Raw genomic sequence first — 13,554 nt, 5'->3', positions numbered from 1 at the left:
GCGCCGCCACGCCTGCGGCCATCGAAGGACCCGCGCCTGGCGCACATTCGGTCCAAGCGTGCGCGGCAGATGCAGTCGCTGCGCAACTACATCTACGATCTGACGCAGGAGCTCGAAGCGATCCCAAAGCGGTCGGGGCACATCGCGACGCTGTCGTGGCACGACGTGGCCAAGGCGCTCCAGGACGACACGCTCGAGCAAGTGCGTGAAAACCGATCGCTGAAGCGCCAAGTGGCCCATGCCAAGACGCTGCTTGCGACGCTCCAAGACTGGATGGCACGCGTCGTGCGGCCCAACGAGGTATGCCCGCCTCGCCTTCTCACATGCGCATATGCTTCACTAGCGTGTACCGAGCCTTGTCGAGGAGACGTGGCGCCACTCGCAGCTGCTCGCTGGCGACGACGCGTCGCGCCAAGTGGCGTACGAGTGGATTCTACGGCAGGTCTACCACAACACGGACAGAGCGCTTGCCCACGTGGCTTTTCCCACCGACGCCAGCCACTGCCTCGACGTGCACGTATCCTTTGGCGACGACATGGCATGCCCGCTCCTTTGCATTCAAGTCATGACGCAAGAGTTGATGCCATTTGACCTTGACGACGTCGCCGCCGGGTACTGGGTCGCCGAAAAGACGTTTGCTCGCGCGTACCGCGACCAGAGTTTGGCCGGGCCCCTCGACGTCGACGCCTTTTCACAAACACAGCGCCAAGACATCCAGTACCTCCCAGAAGAGATTCCGTACCCGGGCCAGCGCGTCGTCCGCTACAACGTCCTTAGCGGCCGGTTCCGGGAGCCCGATCGGATGACGATTGCTCTGCGAACGATTTTGTACGACGAGGCCGACCGCCCAAGGGAAGACATTGATGACGGACGCCAATGGACGATCGACACCAAGCAGTGGTACGACCCTCCGGTGCTTTAAACGACAGAGGTGGAAGCTAGTCGACTAGGATCGTGGCTGACCGCGTTGGACCGTCCATGACACGGTGCAGGACGTTCTACACGATCCGGCACCCGTTCACATCCCAAGGCGACGTGGCTTTGCGCGACCTCGCTGCCGTCTACAATGTCGATGCGGCAACTGACAAGGAGCTTTGTGCGCAGCTCACTGCCAAGCTGACCAAGGGTCACTTCGACCAGCGGACGTTCTTTATGCGGCACTATGCTGCGGTGCTCTGCCAACTGCAGCACTTGCGCTTGACCAAGGAGGGCAGCCATTTGTAATTGTCATCCACGATAGCGTAAGTTTAACATTCCGATTTATAAAAAAGCGAGCGAACGTCCGGCGAAGAAGCGCGGCGGGCCTCGTGTGGATCGTAAAGCTGAGATGCCAATGGTATGAGCCAATCACAGCGTCGCAATCCTGGAATTCGCACAGATGAGTACAGCAAAGTGCACTTTGGCTTCAACGTGGCGCGATAACCTTGCACGACGAATGGAGCAGCTACATCAACGAGAAGCCTCGCCCCCCGAACCAGAGTTTGTGCTCTGCTTCTTTTGCTGGTGTGTGCAATGCTAGCCGCCACCACCTGGATGGACAGGACGATGATGGTGCGGTCTTTCACACCGCAAACAAGAGTGGACTCTCTTCAGTATGGAGTGCCGGCTGTTGCGCGACTGCAGCCGTGGCGTAGTGATGGCGTCGTGTTGTAGGTGTAGACAGAATACACTGGGAACAATCCGAATTGTTCAAGTACTACTCTCAGCCGTTCATTACCAAACCCGATGTAGCCACTTTAGCGCCATCTCGTACTAGTATATAGATACTAGGTAAATTGTGCATCGACCCAACAAGCTTGCCTGCTGGGTGCCTTTTCGAGCCTGATGCGTGGTACTGCTCGGCAAATCGTGGCTACTGCAGCGAGCTGCTTTTGTGCGTGCGTCGTTCTCTGATCGCAACTCAGAAGCGCGTGTACTTGCCTGTGCGAATTGAAGCGTCTTGCGCGAAACCGGTTGGCGAGACCGGACGCTGCCCCAGCCGGTACAACCCAATCGCCACACAAAGTCGATGGTGGTCAAGCGGGCACGGCGCCGCAACCCCGAGACGCGCTGCGCCTTCAAGCTCGACGCGCTGAAGCGCGAGATCTACGACCTCCAGTGCACGATCGAGCGGCTCCAGCGGCGCCCGCGTGGCTCGTTGCTGGCTTGGGAAGACGTCGCCAAGGCGCTCCAGGACGACATGCTGCGGCTCGTGAGCGAGAACCGCCGGCTCCAGCGCACCCAGCGAGCGTATGCGCGCTTTTACCACGTCGTGCACGCCTGCGCCCAGCTCAGCATCGACGTACACCTCTCTCACTCGTCGTACCTTATGACTTGAGTAGCGCGTGCCGAGCGTGGCCGAGGAGACGTGGCGCCACACGCAGCTGCTATCAAGCGACCCGACGTCACGGGCCCTTGGCTGCGCATGGATTCTCAAACAAGTGTACTATAATACCCGCCGCGCCATGAGCGCGTTCGCCTTTCCCGAATCAATGGAGAGTGTCGTCGACGTGCATGTGACCGTCCACGACAACCGGCTGCAAATCCACGTGGCGACACAGCAAGTCGTAGCCCACTCGCTGCGTGACGTCGCCGACGCCTACTGGACCGCCGAGCAGTCGTTCGCGCGCCGGTTCGTCGGCCAAGACGACAGCGACGACGAGCGCATCGAGCTTCTCTCCGACTCGATGCAGTACATGCACGAAGCCCTCGCGTATCGTGATTCGAGCGTCTGCTACAACGTCCTCAGCGGGCGCTTTGATGACGCAGCAACGTCGACCTTTGTCTTGCGGACCGTCCTCCACGACGAGCTGCACCCAGCGGCACCGGCCGCGTGGGTCGTCGATACCAAACAATGGTACGCACTTGCATTGACAAAGTGCTCAAGACGACGGGTAGGACGGTCGTTGACGCGCTCTCACCGCACATGACGCGGTGCCGGACGTACTACGTCATTCAGCACCCGATGATTGGGCAAGAACAGACGCCCGTGCCTTTGACGGTGTTTGGCCGTGCGTTTGGCCTCGATGATCACGATCCATGCGTCCTTGCGCGCGCGGTGCAAGAGCGGTCGGCCGCCAACCACCGACGGCAGCGCATGAGCTTCCAGACCTACTTTGAGGGCGTGTTGCAGCGGCAGAAGGTCGCTGCCACGTCACAAGGTGGGCGTGCCCCGGGGCACACGACGCTGTGTTAGTTGTCGTCGGGCGAGCGTCAACGGTGCAAGCCGCCATTTCCCGCTCCGTGGGATGCGAAATAATACACACCGCCTGTCGCTAACTCAAACTCAAACTCAAATCGAGTGCAAAGTGCAAAGTGCACTTTCTCTACACGTTGGCCTCCAACCTACAAAATTCAAACTCAAAAGTACACGTGAAAAAATATCCGTGGGAGAGACAGTGCAACCGGTCATCATTTACCCATGGTCGCCATGGTGACGGCCGACGAAGCCGCGCCCAAGAAGCGGCGCATGACCATCAAGCTCCCGATCAAGCCGTCGCAGGACCCGCGGCTCGACCACATCAAGTCGAAGCGGGCAAAGGCCCTCGAGGGCCTACGCCGCTACACGTACGAGCTCCAGGAGCAAGTGACGAAGCTCAAGCGCGGCCACGTCGCGATGCTGCCCTGGGAAGACGTCGCGCTTGCGCTAAAGGAAGACACGCTCGAGAAGGTCCGCGACAACCGCGCGCTCAAGCAAGAGATGGAGCACCGCAAGCGCCTCTGCCGCTTTTTGCACGAGTGCTTGGCCCGCGCCAGCCCGCTCGACGTACGACCCTCTTTGCAAATCGGCCGAGGGCCGACGAAGACATATATATATATATAGGTGGTGCCAAGCCTCGCCGAGGAGACGTGGCGGCACTCGCAGCTCCTCTCGGGCGCCTCGCGCACCCTCGGCTGCGAATGGATCCTCAACCAGCTCTACTTCAACACGGAGCGCGCTATGGCCCACGTGCATTTCCCCGACGACCCGATTCAGCAGCTCGACTGCATTGACGTCAACATCAGCATCACGAACGAGAGTCTCATTCGCGCCGAAGTCATGTCCCAAGAGTACCTTCCGTACTCGCTCGAGCATGTCTCGGAGGCGTACCGCCTCGCGGCCGAGAGCTTTAGCAAGGCGTATTTGCGCAAAGTTGCTGGGTATCTCGATAGCACCCAGCCGACATTGTCGGCCGACAACTTTCATTACGAGTCGATCGTTCAGCGCCTGCACAGCTGCACGCTGAGCTACAACACGCTGAGCCGCTTCTTCGCCGCCGGTGACCGGTACGTTCTGGCACTGCGCACGATCCTCAAGGACGAAGCTCACCCCGTGTCGAGCGCAACGTGGGTCATGAACACCAAGCAATGGTCGGAACGACGACATTAGCTCACTCAAGCGGCTATTGATCGTGACGTAGGGTTGTCATTGACCGGCTCGGGCCGCAGCTGACGCGGTGCCGGACGTTCTACACGATTGACCACCCGTTCTCGGACGACACGGGGTACGTCCCGGTGTCCGACTTGGCGCGGCACCGCGGTTTGCCCTACGATGACGATGACGCGACCAACCTGCAGCGCCTACGCGTGTCCTTCCACGAGACGCACCACCTTCAGCGCAGCTTTTTCCAAATGCACGCGCGCTGCGTGGCCGACACACTAGCAGCCCGACGCCCACCGGCCGAAGGCTTTGACGAGTGGTCGGCCTTGATGGGTGACGCCATGTAGCGAGACCTCGTTCAAGGCTTAAGTTATTTGAATTCTACCGTGTGATGCTACATGTCCTCTTGCGTCGTTCCGGCCGACTATCGAGACTTGTTGTTTCGAGTTGGATTTGGCCCACAGCTGTGCACCTGGACCTGGACGCCTACTATGGCCCGTATCGTGAGAGCCTGCCGACATCTTCATCTGCCATTTGTGCAGCTTGTGACCTTGGCTGGTGTCTCGGACGACCCAATCTGTCTTTCGCTGCTGGACTCGAACGCGCGTCAGCACCTACAAGCCGCTTTCATTGCGCGTCGGGAACCTTGTAGTGTCGACAAGGTCATTCACATACTACCGGTACCCGATGGCGAAGGAAACAACGACAAGTGACTGACGCTGCAGCTCCTCAAAAGCTGCCGCTTGCTGAAAACGTACGTTTTTAAACCAAAGTCACTTGCACCACGCATCCTCTCGTACGTCGCTAGCTCCGAGTCGTACTTTCCCGACTTGTATGTACTCGCCCCCGCGATTGCATTCGCTGTGCATCACGAACCACACGTCAAACTCGGTGCCTTCAGCGTCGTCGCAGCGCGCGTCTACAGAGACGATGACCATCGACTGTCGCCCGTGGCCGGCTCGTTTCTGCTGTGCTTGCAACAAATGCATTCAGCATGGAGCTGCAGGCCAAGCGACAACGTACGATGTGGTCTTCTTAGATCTTGGGTGCTGTGCTCAACTTTCTTTAACTTTGACAATGGAACTCCAAGTTGATACGATTCTGTGACGTGGCGCAACGAGTGACGACCGAGTCGGTCATGCCTACCAACACCTTTCGCAGCACGAACCCCTGTGCATGTATCCTTTCTAGATGAAGGGCACGTGCGAGTGTCGCTCCACCCCGCGCCCTATCGTTTCGAGAGGAGGTGATGCACGCGCAGTTTGGATTTGGCCCAAAGCAGTGTATTTTTTGAAAAATCCTGTTGCGATCTCAATCGGTCTCGAGCACGGCATGCTCTGAGCCTGCTGTGGTCTAGGCCCTGACCCAAGATGGCGGCTTTGTATCGTGGTTTGGCATGTCATTGCAGCAGTAACCGTACCGCTTCATCCGAACGGTATACCAGAACTCGAGACAACATGAGAAAATACCGTCAGAGGTTCGTCAAGGCATTTGGCTGAGCTTTTGGTTGCTACCACCATTCTTAGCGACAAATGCTGCACAGGGGACACTCATCGTCTCTCGCCCATCGCCGAGACCTCGTCGTATGGATGTAGAACGCAACTCCACACGTTCGTTCGCCAACTCGAAGACCTCGACTCTTCGTTGGGTTTTTTGGCCGTTGGATCCCTTCACCAGTGGATCCGAGTGGTTTTCACCAGCCCTCGTGGCGGTTTCCACTCACGAGGATGGTTCTTTTTCCTTTCTTCACTGGAAGGTTTTTACCACTCGACCTCACTATACCAGTCTCCGTAATATCAATATATTCCGGAGCAGGTCGTGAGCAGCCTTCGTGGCCTCACTTCCACTTCCTGCCTCTCGGACACACTCCTCATCGGGTGTGCGGTTCTGGTTCTTCCTCTTTCTCTCTGCCGAGTGCTTCACTAGCCCAGCTGCTAGTTTGTTAGTATGGATGTAGAAAAAGGGTTCGGTGATTGCTCGCAGGAAGCTTGCTCCGGGCCATGTCGCCCACCTCTTCAAATCCCTTCCTATCACCGTATCATCAGTCCCATCCTCTATAAACTACCCCTTCGCAGACACCATGCAAGTGCGCATCGACACCTTCTTTGGTCGCTTGTTGGGTGGAGCTTGCTGCCAGGCGAGCCAGCACACGCCTCGCCGCTCATCGCTGCAAAGCTACTAAACAGTCAGCTAGTGATACCTCCATGCAGAAGCGTCCGAATGCTAGTTCACAAAGCTCAAGCTTTGAGCCACTGATTGCGTTGTAGCGTTCTCGCTTCAGTACCACTTGGACGCTTCCAGGTCGGGCATGGCAAGCACTGCAGCGTCTACCGACGGACTTTCGTACACGAAGAAAGCCGCGCATCGATAGATAGGTCGAGTCAGCCGTTAAACCGTTCGAATCGGGACGTGACAAGGTACAAGCAACGCGCGAGCAATCACCTCCGTTCGATATCCGCGCGTGTGCGACGACAACGTTCCACCCCGTGTAGAGGCAACTTGCTTTAAGCCATACAATTCGTATACACACGGAGAATGAAAGGGGGCCACGGATGCGCTGACGGCCACGTGCTGCCGTTTCTCGCTTTGAATGGCCACGTGGGGGGCGCCAAGTTGAAGTCACGGGCTTACCACTGGGTCATGAGTCATCTACGGTAAGCTTACAGTATACAAATCTTCTGCCACGTCATGGGCCGCGGAGCAATCAACCGGCCCCTTGCCGGCTCCGACCGTGCGACTGATCGCGCCGAGCTACTCGACGCCTTGTCCGACCACGTTGTGCGACTCTACGCAGGCGTTCATTCCCCCACGACCACGCGCAGTTGAGCGTGTAGCGTCATTCTCGGTGCCGGCAGACCTCGATTCGGTGTCAAGTGACACCAGCTGCCAGTCCCAGCGTCAACATCGTCACAAACTGTGGGATGTTGGCGGCCATGCAGCTTCCGTTCGGGAACCGGGTCAAAAACACACGAAATTTGCGTAATTTACGGTACTTTGCGGGATTTCGTGGGCGGCTACGATTGACGGCAAACCAGCAGCTTCCATAGAGAGGCCTTCGCCGTGGATGCCATGAGTGTCTTTTTCACCTTGTGTGGTGTCGACGCATCCGTGGTCGCATTGTATGAGGATGTTGATGTTTGGTAAGATGTACGACGAATCCTATATGACTCGCTACGGGTCGTGTTGAAACTCAAATGGGTTGCTTCAAGGCGTGCTGTGTCGCAGCTCAGACGCCAAGGACGCGGAAGAATGCACCTGGTACGAACCGCACGGGTCGATCGTCTTTTCTGCCATTGCTCTCGTGCAGTAAGAGACGTCGTGTTCCAACCACCGCGCGTCCGGTATACCTCGTGTATCCAACACCGTGAAATTGGTGAAAATACCGTAATTTTCATGCATCGGCCGCCTTTCAAACACCAGATTTGACCAACCGCCACATGGTTCTGCACCATCGGCATGTACTTTTCGTAATGTGTATCCATCATTCCTCGATTTGCAGCCCCGTCCGACGTTAATAGATGATGAAGTTTGTGCAAAGGCCCCACCCACCGATGCTCGCTTCACTCAAACCGTCCGACCTTGACGTACACCCATCGTGGCTCCCGAGCCTAGCGCACATCAAATCGAAGCGCGTCAAGGAACTCGAGTGTCTCCGCCGCCAAGTGTACATTCTCCAAGGGCACATTGAGAAGCTCAAGCGCTGCCACTCGACGCAGCTGTCGTGGGAGGATGTGGCTCAAGCGCTCAAGGACGACACGCTCGACCAAGTGCGCGACAACCGGTCGCTCAAGAAGAAGCTTGCGCACAACAAGCGTCTCGGCGTCTTCCTCAAGACGTGGATGGAGGCGACCCCGCCGCCGGCGCTGCAGGTAGGCCTCCATACTCGCACACGCTTGAGATTGCACTGGCGTAGCATATCGAGACGTGGCGCCACTCGCAGCTCGTGTGTGGTGACGACGCGTCGCGGGCGCTCGGGTACGAGTGGATAGCGCGCCAGTCGTACTACAACACGACCGCGGTTATGGCCCACATTGCATTTCCGGTCCACGAGACGGACGACGACTTTGTGCGTGTGGCTGTCGACATTGACGACGACGCCCGGTTTTTCGTCCAAGTAGCAGCGCAGCAGGTCGTGCCGTACGACCTCGCGGCGGTCCACAATGCATTTTGGGTCGCGGAAAAGACATTTGCAGCCGCGTTCCGGGACAGATGCACGCAGCTCACCGACCTCTCGGCGCCGACCAACGACATTTTGTACGTGCGCGAGAACCTCGGCACGCCAACACAGCGTATCTTCAACAAGTCGCTCCAAGCGCGCTTCCAGTCGCCGGCATCTGTCACGTTTGTACTCCGCTCGATTCTGAGAGACGACATGTTCCCGGACGACGACGCCGACGACACCGATCCGTGGTCGTTCAACACCAAGTTTTGGATGGTCGCGGACGCGCTTCCGAATGGCAGCACGCGCTGTCGGACGTTCTACACGCTCGAGCATCCGTGCACGCACAGCGGCGGGTACGTCTCGCTTGACCAACTCGCGCGCTGCGTCGGCCTCGGCGGCTCGACCGAGGCAACGCTCCTGGCCGTGCTCAAAGAACGCTTCCTCAACAGCCACCACGCCCAGCGCTTGTTCTTTGCCGAGCATTTCAGCACGGTCTTGGGCGCAATGGCGACTAGAATGGACGACGACGACGCTGTTGTGCAAGTGTAATTGCCACCGAATACGGTACAAACGACTATTTAAGACGACGAAAATACGACAGGGCGATGATGCAACCACGTCACAGACTTGTGTGTGGGCTCACAAGCTGACGATGTGTACCGGTGCACATACACCGGTGTACACGACGCCATTAGGGTGATCGCGAGGAAGCCATTTCTTTGTCAACTTTCCATTCCCAGACTGTTCCGTGGGTCGAGAAGAGGTAGCCGAACCAGGTTTCTTGGATATCAGCTTCAAGAGAACAGCCTTGATCGTACACGTCCCATGCACCAGCCTGCTTCAAGCAGCGGACTGCAAAGCAGACGATGGTGATACTTCCCCCTTATTTTGTCGTCTCTTCTCGACTTGCTACCTTTCGCATCGCCGTGGCGATCCCAGGTCCGCATCAACATAGCCACGCACCATACTGAGTAGCGAGCGACGTCGCTACCGACTTCATTGTGGGCGGTGTCAACGGATATACCTCCATCGGGACACTGGCACAACCTTGCGAGGCAGCCAAAGCCTACCACTGCGATTTGATAGAAACCGAGAGAACTCACGAGTCGCTGACGCCCTCATATGTGGGAGCATAGTGACAAGGCCTGTCGAGACACTGCGTGCATGGCTCGCCGCCGACCGCGGATACAGTTTGCCCCACGCGGAGCTTCAACGGTTCAAGGATGCCCTTTCTAGTCGCGCGACGAGCTACATCACGTCATCCAAGTGCAATGTCGCACTATCCACGAATCACATCGCTTACCGTTGTCGTGGCGACGGTGCACTTTGAGTCTGGCCTTTCTCTTATTTTGTTTTAGTATGCCATACACATATCAAGCTCAGCGTATCTTTTGTATTGGCCAATCAAAATGCGGGCGACCAAAGTTTGCAGCACGTCCTGGTACAAAGTGGCTGGTCGTCGCGCGTTCGGCCACATTGCCCTTTCTAAAAGGGTGCCATTGCACTTGAACTCAGTATGTAATCGCGTCGGTCCCTCGCGTTGGCCAAACCTATTTGTTCCAGTCGTTCGCGGTCCGGTTAAAACGGCGACGATTGGCCAATTGCCATTGTATCTTGAGCGCAGCAAGCCACCAACGCATCAGCAGTATGGGTGCCCAGAGCCGTCACGTTTTCCAAGTCGCCGTGCTTGGCTGCCTCGTCGCCGCGGCGCTCGTGCTCATGAAGCAGCGCAAGTCGACGACCGCCAAGCCGCCCAAGGCCCCGCGCAAGCCGTCGACGGCGCGCGCCCAGTCGGACATTACGGACACCCAAATGGTGTACACGGAACCGGAGCACATCAAGATCCCGCGCCGTGGGTCGGTCGGGCCCAACGACATCCTTGTCATTGGTGTTTGCGGTGGCACGGGCTCGGGCAAGACGACGCTGTCGCGCGCGATCATGGAAGAGATTGGTGAGGCCAACGTCTCGTATTTATCCCACGACTACTACTACCGTGACATCTCGAACCGGACCCTCGAACAGCGTGCGCAGGTAGAGCATCCACCACTGTTCCAAGATGCTTATTTCTATGGTGGTAGCACAACTTTGACCACCCGGATTCGCTCGAAACCTCGCTCTTGGTGCGCCACTTGGAAGCGCTCCGCGACGGCGTCACGGTGGAGGTGCCCATGTACGACTTTGCGACGCACTCGCGCTGCGCCGACACGCAGACGATGGTGCCCCGCCGCGTGATCCTCGTTGAGGGCATCCTCCTCTTTACGGACCCGGACCTTGTCGCGCTCATGGACATCAAGGTGTTTGTCGAGACGCCGTCCGACATTCGGTTCATTCGCCGCCTCCGACGAGACATTGCCGAGCGCGGGCGCACGGCCGAGAGCGTCATCGACCAGTACCTCAAGACCGTGCGGCCGATGCACCTCACGTTCGTTGAGCCCTCCAAGCGCGTCGCCGACATCATCGTGCCTGTCGGTGTCAACGCTGTCGCCCTCGACCTCATTATCTCCCGCCTCCGCTCGTACTGCCCGGAATAGGTCGCAGTAGTAGCGTCGTCACTAGGTTCATCATAGCTCACCGCAATTCACACTCCACTCACCTCGTCCCTGTCGTCGCCGTTCGTTAGCGCACCGAGTGGACTCTTGACCGAATCGGCTCCAAGTACCGGTACATAGGTTTCGCGATCGACCACCTCGTGCAGCTCTGACAACGCACAACTGGGGCTTGGAGTGCAGCGCCGATCGGTGGGCAACGTAACCTGCTTCGTTGCTCGACCCAACTACACTGAGCACGCACTTGCCTTGCGTACCAGCAAGACACCAGTGCCGTGGTACGACACGCTGCCGATGACACGCCAGCCCCATCTAGCCATTGAGGCCAGTGTCGAGCCCCGCCCGAGGGATCGTCAGATGGCTGCGTGGATGAGCTTGAAGTCATGCGCCCACCGCCGGGTCTCCTCTTCCACCACCGATCGACTGGTACGTAATAGGTCGTAATACGTCAAGGTACAAAGTTGTCATTCAAAAAAGTGCAAAATCATCTATCAAAAAAGGACATTTCGAGTTTAGGGCAGCGCCGCTTGCTTCTTCTTGTCGCGGAGGAGGTTGGTGAGGAAGAACTCGCCGGCCTTGTAACTCGACCGGACCATCGGGCCACTCGCCACGTAGAGGAAGCCCATGGACTCGCCGACCTTTTGCCATTCTTCAAACGCTTCCGGGCTAATGTACTCGGCGACCGGCATGTGGCGCGTGGACGGGCGGAGGTACTGGCCAAACGTGACGACGTCGACGCCCGACGACCGCAGGTCCTTGAGCGTCTGCAGCACTTCAGCAGGCTTCTCGCCAACGCCGAGCATGATGGACGTCTTGGTCACGAGCGTCGGCTTGACCTTCTTGGCGGCTTCGAGCACCGCCAGCGACTGGCGGTAGTTGGCGCGGTGGTCCCGCACGCGGCGCTGCATGCGCTCGACCGTCTCTACGTTGTGCGCAAACACGTCGAGGCCCGAGAGCGCGACTTGCTCGATGAGGTCGACGCGGCCCGAGAAGTCGGGCGTCAAGCACTCGATGAGGATCTCGGGCAGGCGCTCGCGGAGCAAGCTCACCTATGTATCTCGTGAGCGACCCGCGCCTATGGCAGATGCATCGCCGTACCGTCGAGGCAAAGTGCTGCGCGCCAGCATCCGGGAGATCGTCGCGGTCGACGCTTGTAAAGACAACGTAGTCGAGGCCCCAGGACGCGATCGCACGCGAGACCTTGTCGGGCTCCTCAAGGTCGAGCGCTGGCGGGCGCTTGCTGGTCTTGATGGCGCAGAAACTGCAGCCGCGCGTGCACGTGTCGCCCATGAGCATGATCGTGGCGGTCGCGGTCCCGTTCTTGCCGCCGCCCCAGCACTCGCCAATGTTCGGGCAGCGCGCTTCCTCGCAGACAGTCGCGAGGCCGAGCGACCGAACCGTGTCACGCAGGCGAAGGTAGTTGTCGCCGGACGTCGGCTGCGCCTTGAGCCAGCTCGGCTTGCGGTTGCTCGCGTTGGGCTTGCGCGACGGCTTGACCGACTCGGGCGAGGCCATGAGCGAGTCGAGGTCCTCGGCCTTGATGACATTGTCACCCCAGGTCGCGTCGAGCTTGTTCTTCTTGGCCTCGTTGAGCGCAATGGCTTCTTCAGCGAGCTGCTCGCGGAGCGCGACGAGGCGCGACGACCGCTTCGCCGCGGCTGTCGACAGCGTGCGTGCAAGGCCCGGCAGCATCGTCTTGAGGTCAACTACGGTCGAAGCCGGAAAGCTGCAATGGCCAATCGGTTGGCCTGGCTCCGAGTCGGATTGGGATTTTTTATACCTCTTTAAATACGTACTTTTTTCTCACACTTGGATAAAGTAGGTGCGCCTATTGTATTGATGGGGCGCGGTCATTTAATTCGACTGTGATGCGAAGCGAAGTCCACGCGGAGCTGCGGGACGACGAGCATGGCGGCGCGGGCGCGGGCGACCATCTGGGCCGGCCCAGCGGCCACGGCCATCGCCGTGCAAGGCGTGCGCTGTACCATGCTTGGCACCGCCCATGCCCTGTCTTTGATCCAACGCCACAAAGGCGTCGCAATGACACCCGATAACCACGACTCAGCGATACGTGTCATGGGCCACTTGAACCAAGGTGCAACCTGCTGCCACGCGATCGCCATCAATCACGCTGGTCGCTGCAACCACCGTTCACATGCTCATGGCGTCACCAAGCCCGCGCTGGTATCGCCACGACCTCGTCCATCTGCATGTGTAGTTGGTAGCGCAGCCGCAGCCTCATGGATTACTCGACACCCGTGGGTCGCATTCGCTCCGCCAGCCTCTCGTGACAGCGCGGTGTGCCCTGTTGCTGGTCCTACCTAGCGCCAGCATCTCGTCGGCGAGGCCATCGTTGTCGGCGGCGGCAGTGGCGGCGGCGGCGCTGGGCCATGCCCGGAAGCAGCCTTCCTTCGCCACGCATCGGTGGACTTCATCGCTTCACATAGAAATGGGCTTCGGCCTATAAAATTAGAGAGGTGCTGCAACGCCGTAAACTGACTGCGTCC

At 58.6% G+C, this 13,554-nt stretch overlaps 7 protein-coding genes across 7 annotated transcripts; 6 read left to right on the top strand and 1 right to left on the bottom strand.

The window, feature by feature from the left end:
- Positions 1-69: 69 nt before the first annotated feature.
- On the top strand, positions 70-1,327 carry SDRG_04664 (hypothetical protein; the record flags this gene model as incomplete). Its single annotated transcript, XM_008610342.1, has 3 exons — positions 70-300; positions 344-900; positions 951-1,327. 3 exons carry the CDS (start codon positions 70-72, stop codon positions 1,222-1,224), a joined length of 1,062 nt encoding a protein of 353 aa, XP_008608564.1. The 3' UTR covers positions 1,225-1,327.
- A 612-nt stretch (positions 1,328-1,939) lies between these two features.
- Positions 1,940-3,317, top strand: SDRG_04663 (hypothetical protein). The gene is made up of 3 exons (XM_008610341.1): positions 1,940-2,281; positions 2,322-2,836; positions 2,878-3,317. The coding sequence occupies exons 1-3, from the start codon at positions 2,009-2,011 to the stop codon at positions 3,173-3,175; spliced, it is 1,086 nt and encodes a 361-aa protein (XP_008608563.1). The 5' UTR covers positions 1,940-2,008; the 3' UTR covers positions 3,176-3,317.
- Positions 3,318-3,353: 36 nt separating this feature from the next.
- On the top strand, positions 3,354-4,743 carry SDRG_04662 (hypothetical protein). Its single transcript, XM_008610340.1, has 3 exons — positions 3,354-3,745; positions 3,803-4,329; positions 4,380-4,743. The coding sequence occupies exons 1-3, from the start codon at positions 3,401-3,403 to the stop codon at positions 4,684-4,686; spliced, it is 1,179 nt and encodes a 392-aa protein (XP_008608562.1). The 5' UTR covers positions 3,354-3,400; the 3' UTR covers positions 4,687-4,743.
- A 3,091-nt stretch (positions 4,744-7,834) lies between these two features.
- SDRG_04661 (hypothetical protein) lies at positions 7,835-9,118 on the top strand. Its single transcript, XM_008610339.1, has 2 exons — positions 7,835-8,208; positions 8,253-9,118. The coding sequence occupies exons 1-2, from the start codon at positions 7,858-7,860 to the stop codon at positions 9,048-9,050; spliced, it is 1,149 nt and encodes a 382-aa protein (XP_008608561.1). The 5' UTR covers positions 7,835-7,857; the 3' UTR covers positions 9,051-9,118.
- A 1,030-nt stretch (positions 9,119-10,148) lies between these two features.
- Positions 10,149-11,032, top strand: SDRG_04660 (hypothetical protein; the record flags this gene model as incomplete). The annotated part of the gene is made up of 2 exons (XM_008610338.1): positions 10,149-10,532; positions 10,580-11,032. The coding sequence occupies 2 exons, from the start codon at positions 10,149-10,151 to the stop codon at positions 11,030-11,032; spliced, it is 837 nt and encodes a 278-aa protein (XP_008608560.1).
- A 453-nt stretch (positions 11,033-11,485) lies between these two features.
- On the bottom strand, positions 11,486-12,846 carry SDRG_04659 (lipoyl synthase, mitochondrial). The gene is made up of 2 exons (XM_008610337.1): positions 12,146-12,846; positions 11,486-12,096 (listed from the first exon to the last, which is right to left on the bottom strand). The coding sequence occupies exons 1-2, from the start codon at positions 12,737-12,739 to the stop codon at positions 11,560-11,562; spliced, it is 1,131 nt and encodes a 376-aa protein (XP_008608559.1). The 5' UTR covers positions 12,740-12,846; the 3' UTR covers positions 11,486-11,559.
- A 109-nt stretch (positions 12,847-12,955) lies between these two features.
- Positions 12,956-13,338, top strand: SDRG_04658 (hypothetical protein; the record flags this gene model as incomplete). The annotated part of the gene is made up of 2 exons (XM_008610336.1): positions 12,956-13,231; positions 13,273-13,338. 2 exons carry the CDS (start codon positions 12,956-12,958, stop codon positions 13,336-13,338), a joined length of 342 nt encoding a protein of 113 aa, XP_008608558.1.
- Between the last annotated feature and the right edge of the window lie 216 nt (positions 13,339-13,554).

Source organism: Saprolegnia diclina, assembly GCF_000281045.1.
Source record: "Saprolegnia diclina VS20 unplaced genomic scaffold supercont1.11, whole genome shotgun sequence".
NCBI classification, from domain to species: domain Eukaryota; phylum Oomycota; class Saprolegniomycetes; order Saprolegniales; family Saprolegniaceae; genus Saprolegnia; species Saprolegnia diclina.
This window is presented reverse-complemented; position numbering and strand designations above follow the sequence as displayed.

Bases quoted from the DNA above. Each gene is read 5' to 3' on its own strand.
- SDRG_04663 (XM_008610341.1), top strand. From the start codon at position 2,009: ATGGTGGTCAAGCGGGCACGGCGCCGCAACCCCGAGACGCGCTGCGCC. The intron at 2,282-2,321 runs GTACACCTCTCT...TGACTTGAGTAG, and splicing joins GCGCCCAGCTCAGCATCGAC to CGCGTGCCGAGCGTGGCCGA. The intron at 2,837-2,877 runs GTACGCACTTGC...GACGACGGGTAG, and splicing joins GTCGTCGATACCAAACAATG to GACGGTCGTTGACGCGCTCT.
- SDRG_04662 (XM_008610340.1), top strand. From the start codon at position 3,401: ATGGTCGCCATGGTGACGGCCGACGAAGCCGCGCCCAAGAAGCGGCGC. The intron at 3,746-3,802 runs GTACGACCCTCT...ATATATATATAG, and splicing joins CCCGCGCCAGCCCGCTCGAC to GTGGTGCCAAGCCTCGCCGA. The intron at 4,330-4,379 runs GTCGGAACGACG...ATCGTGACGTAG, and splicing joins GTCATGAACACCAAGCAATG to GGTTGTCATTGACCGGCTCG.
- SDRG_04661 (XM_008610339.1), top strand. From the start codon at position 7,858: ATGATGAAGTTTGTGCAAAGGCCCCACCCACCGATGCTCGCTTCACTC. The intron at 8,209-8,252 runs GTAGGCCTCCAT...GCACTGGCGTAG, and splicing joins CCCCGCCGCCGGCGCTGCAG to CATATCGAGACGTGGCGCCA.
- SDRG_04659 (XM_008610337.1), bottom strand. From the start codon at position 12,739: ATGCTGCCGGGCCTTGCACGCACGCTGTCGACAGCCGCGGCGAAGCGG. The intron at 12,097-12,145 runs GTACGGCGATGC...CGAGATACATAG, and splicing joins CGCAGCACTTTGCCTCGACG to GTGAGCTTGCTCCGCGAGCG.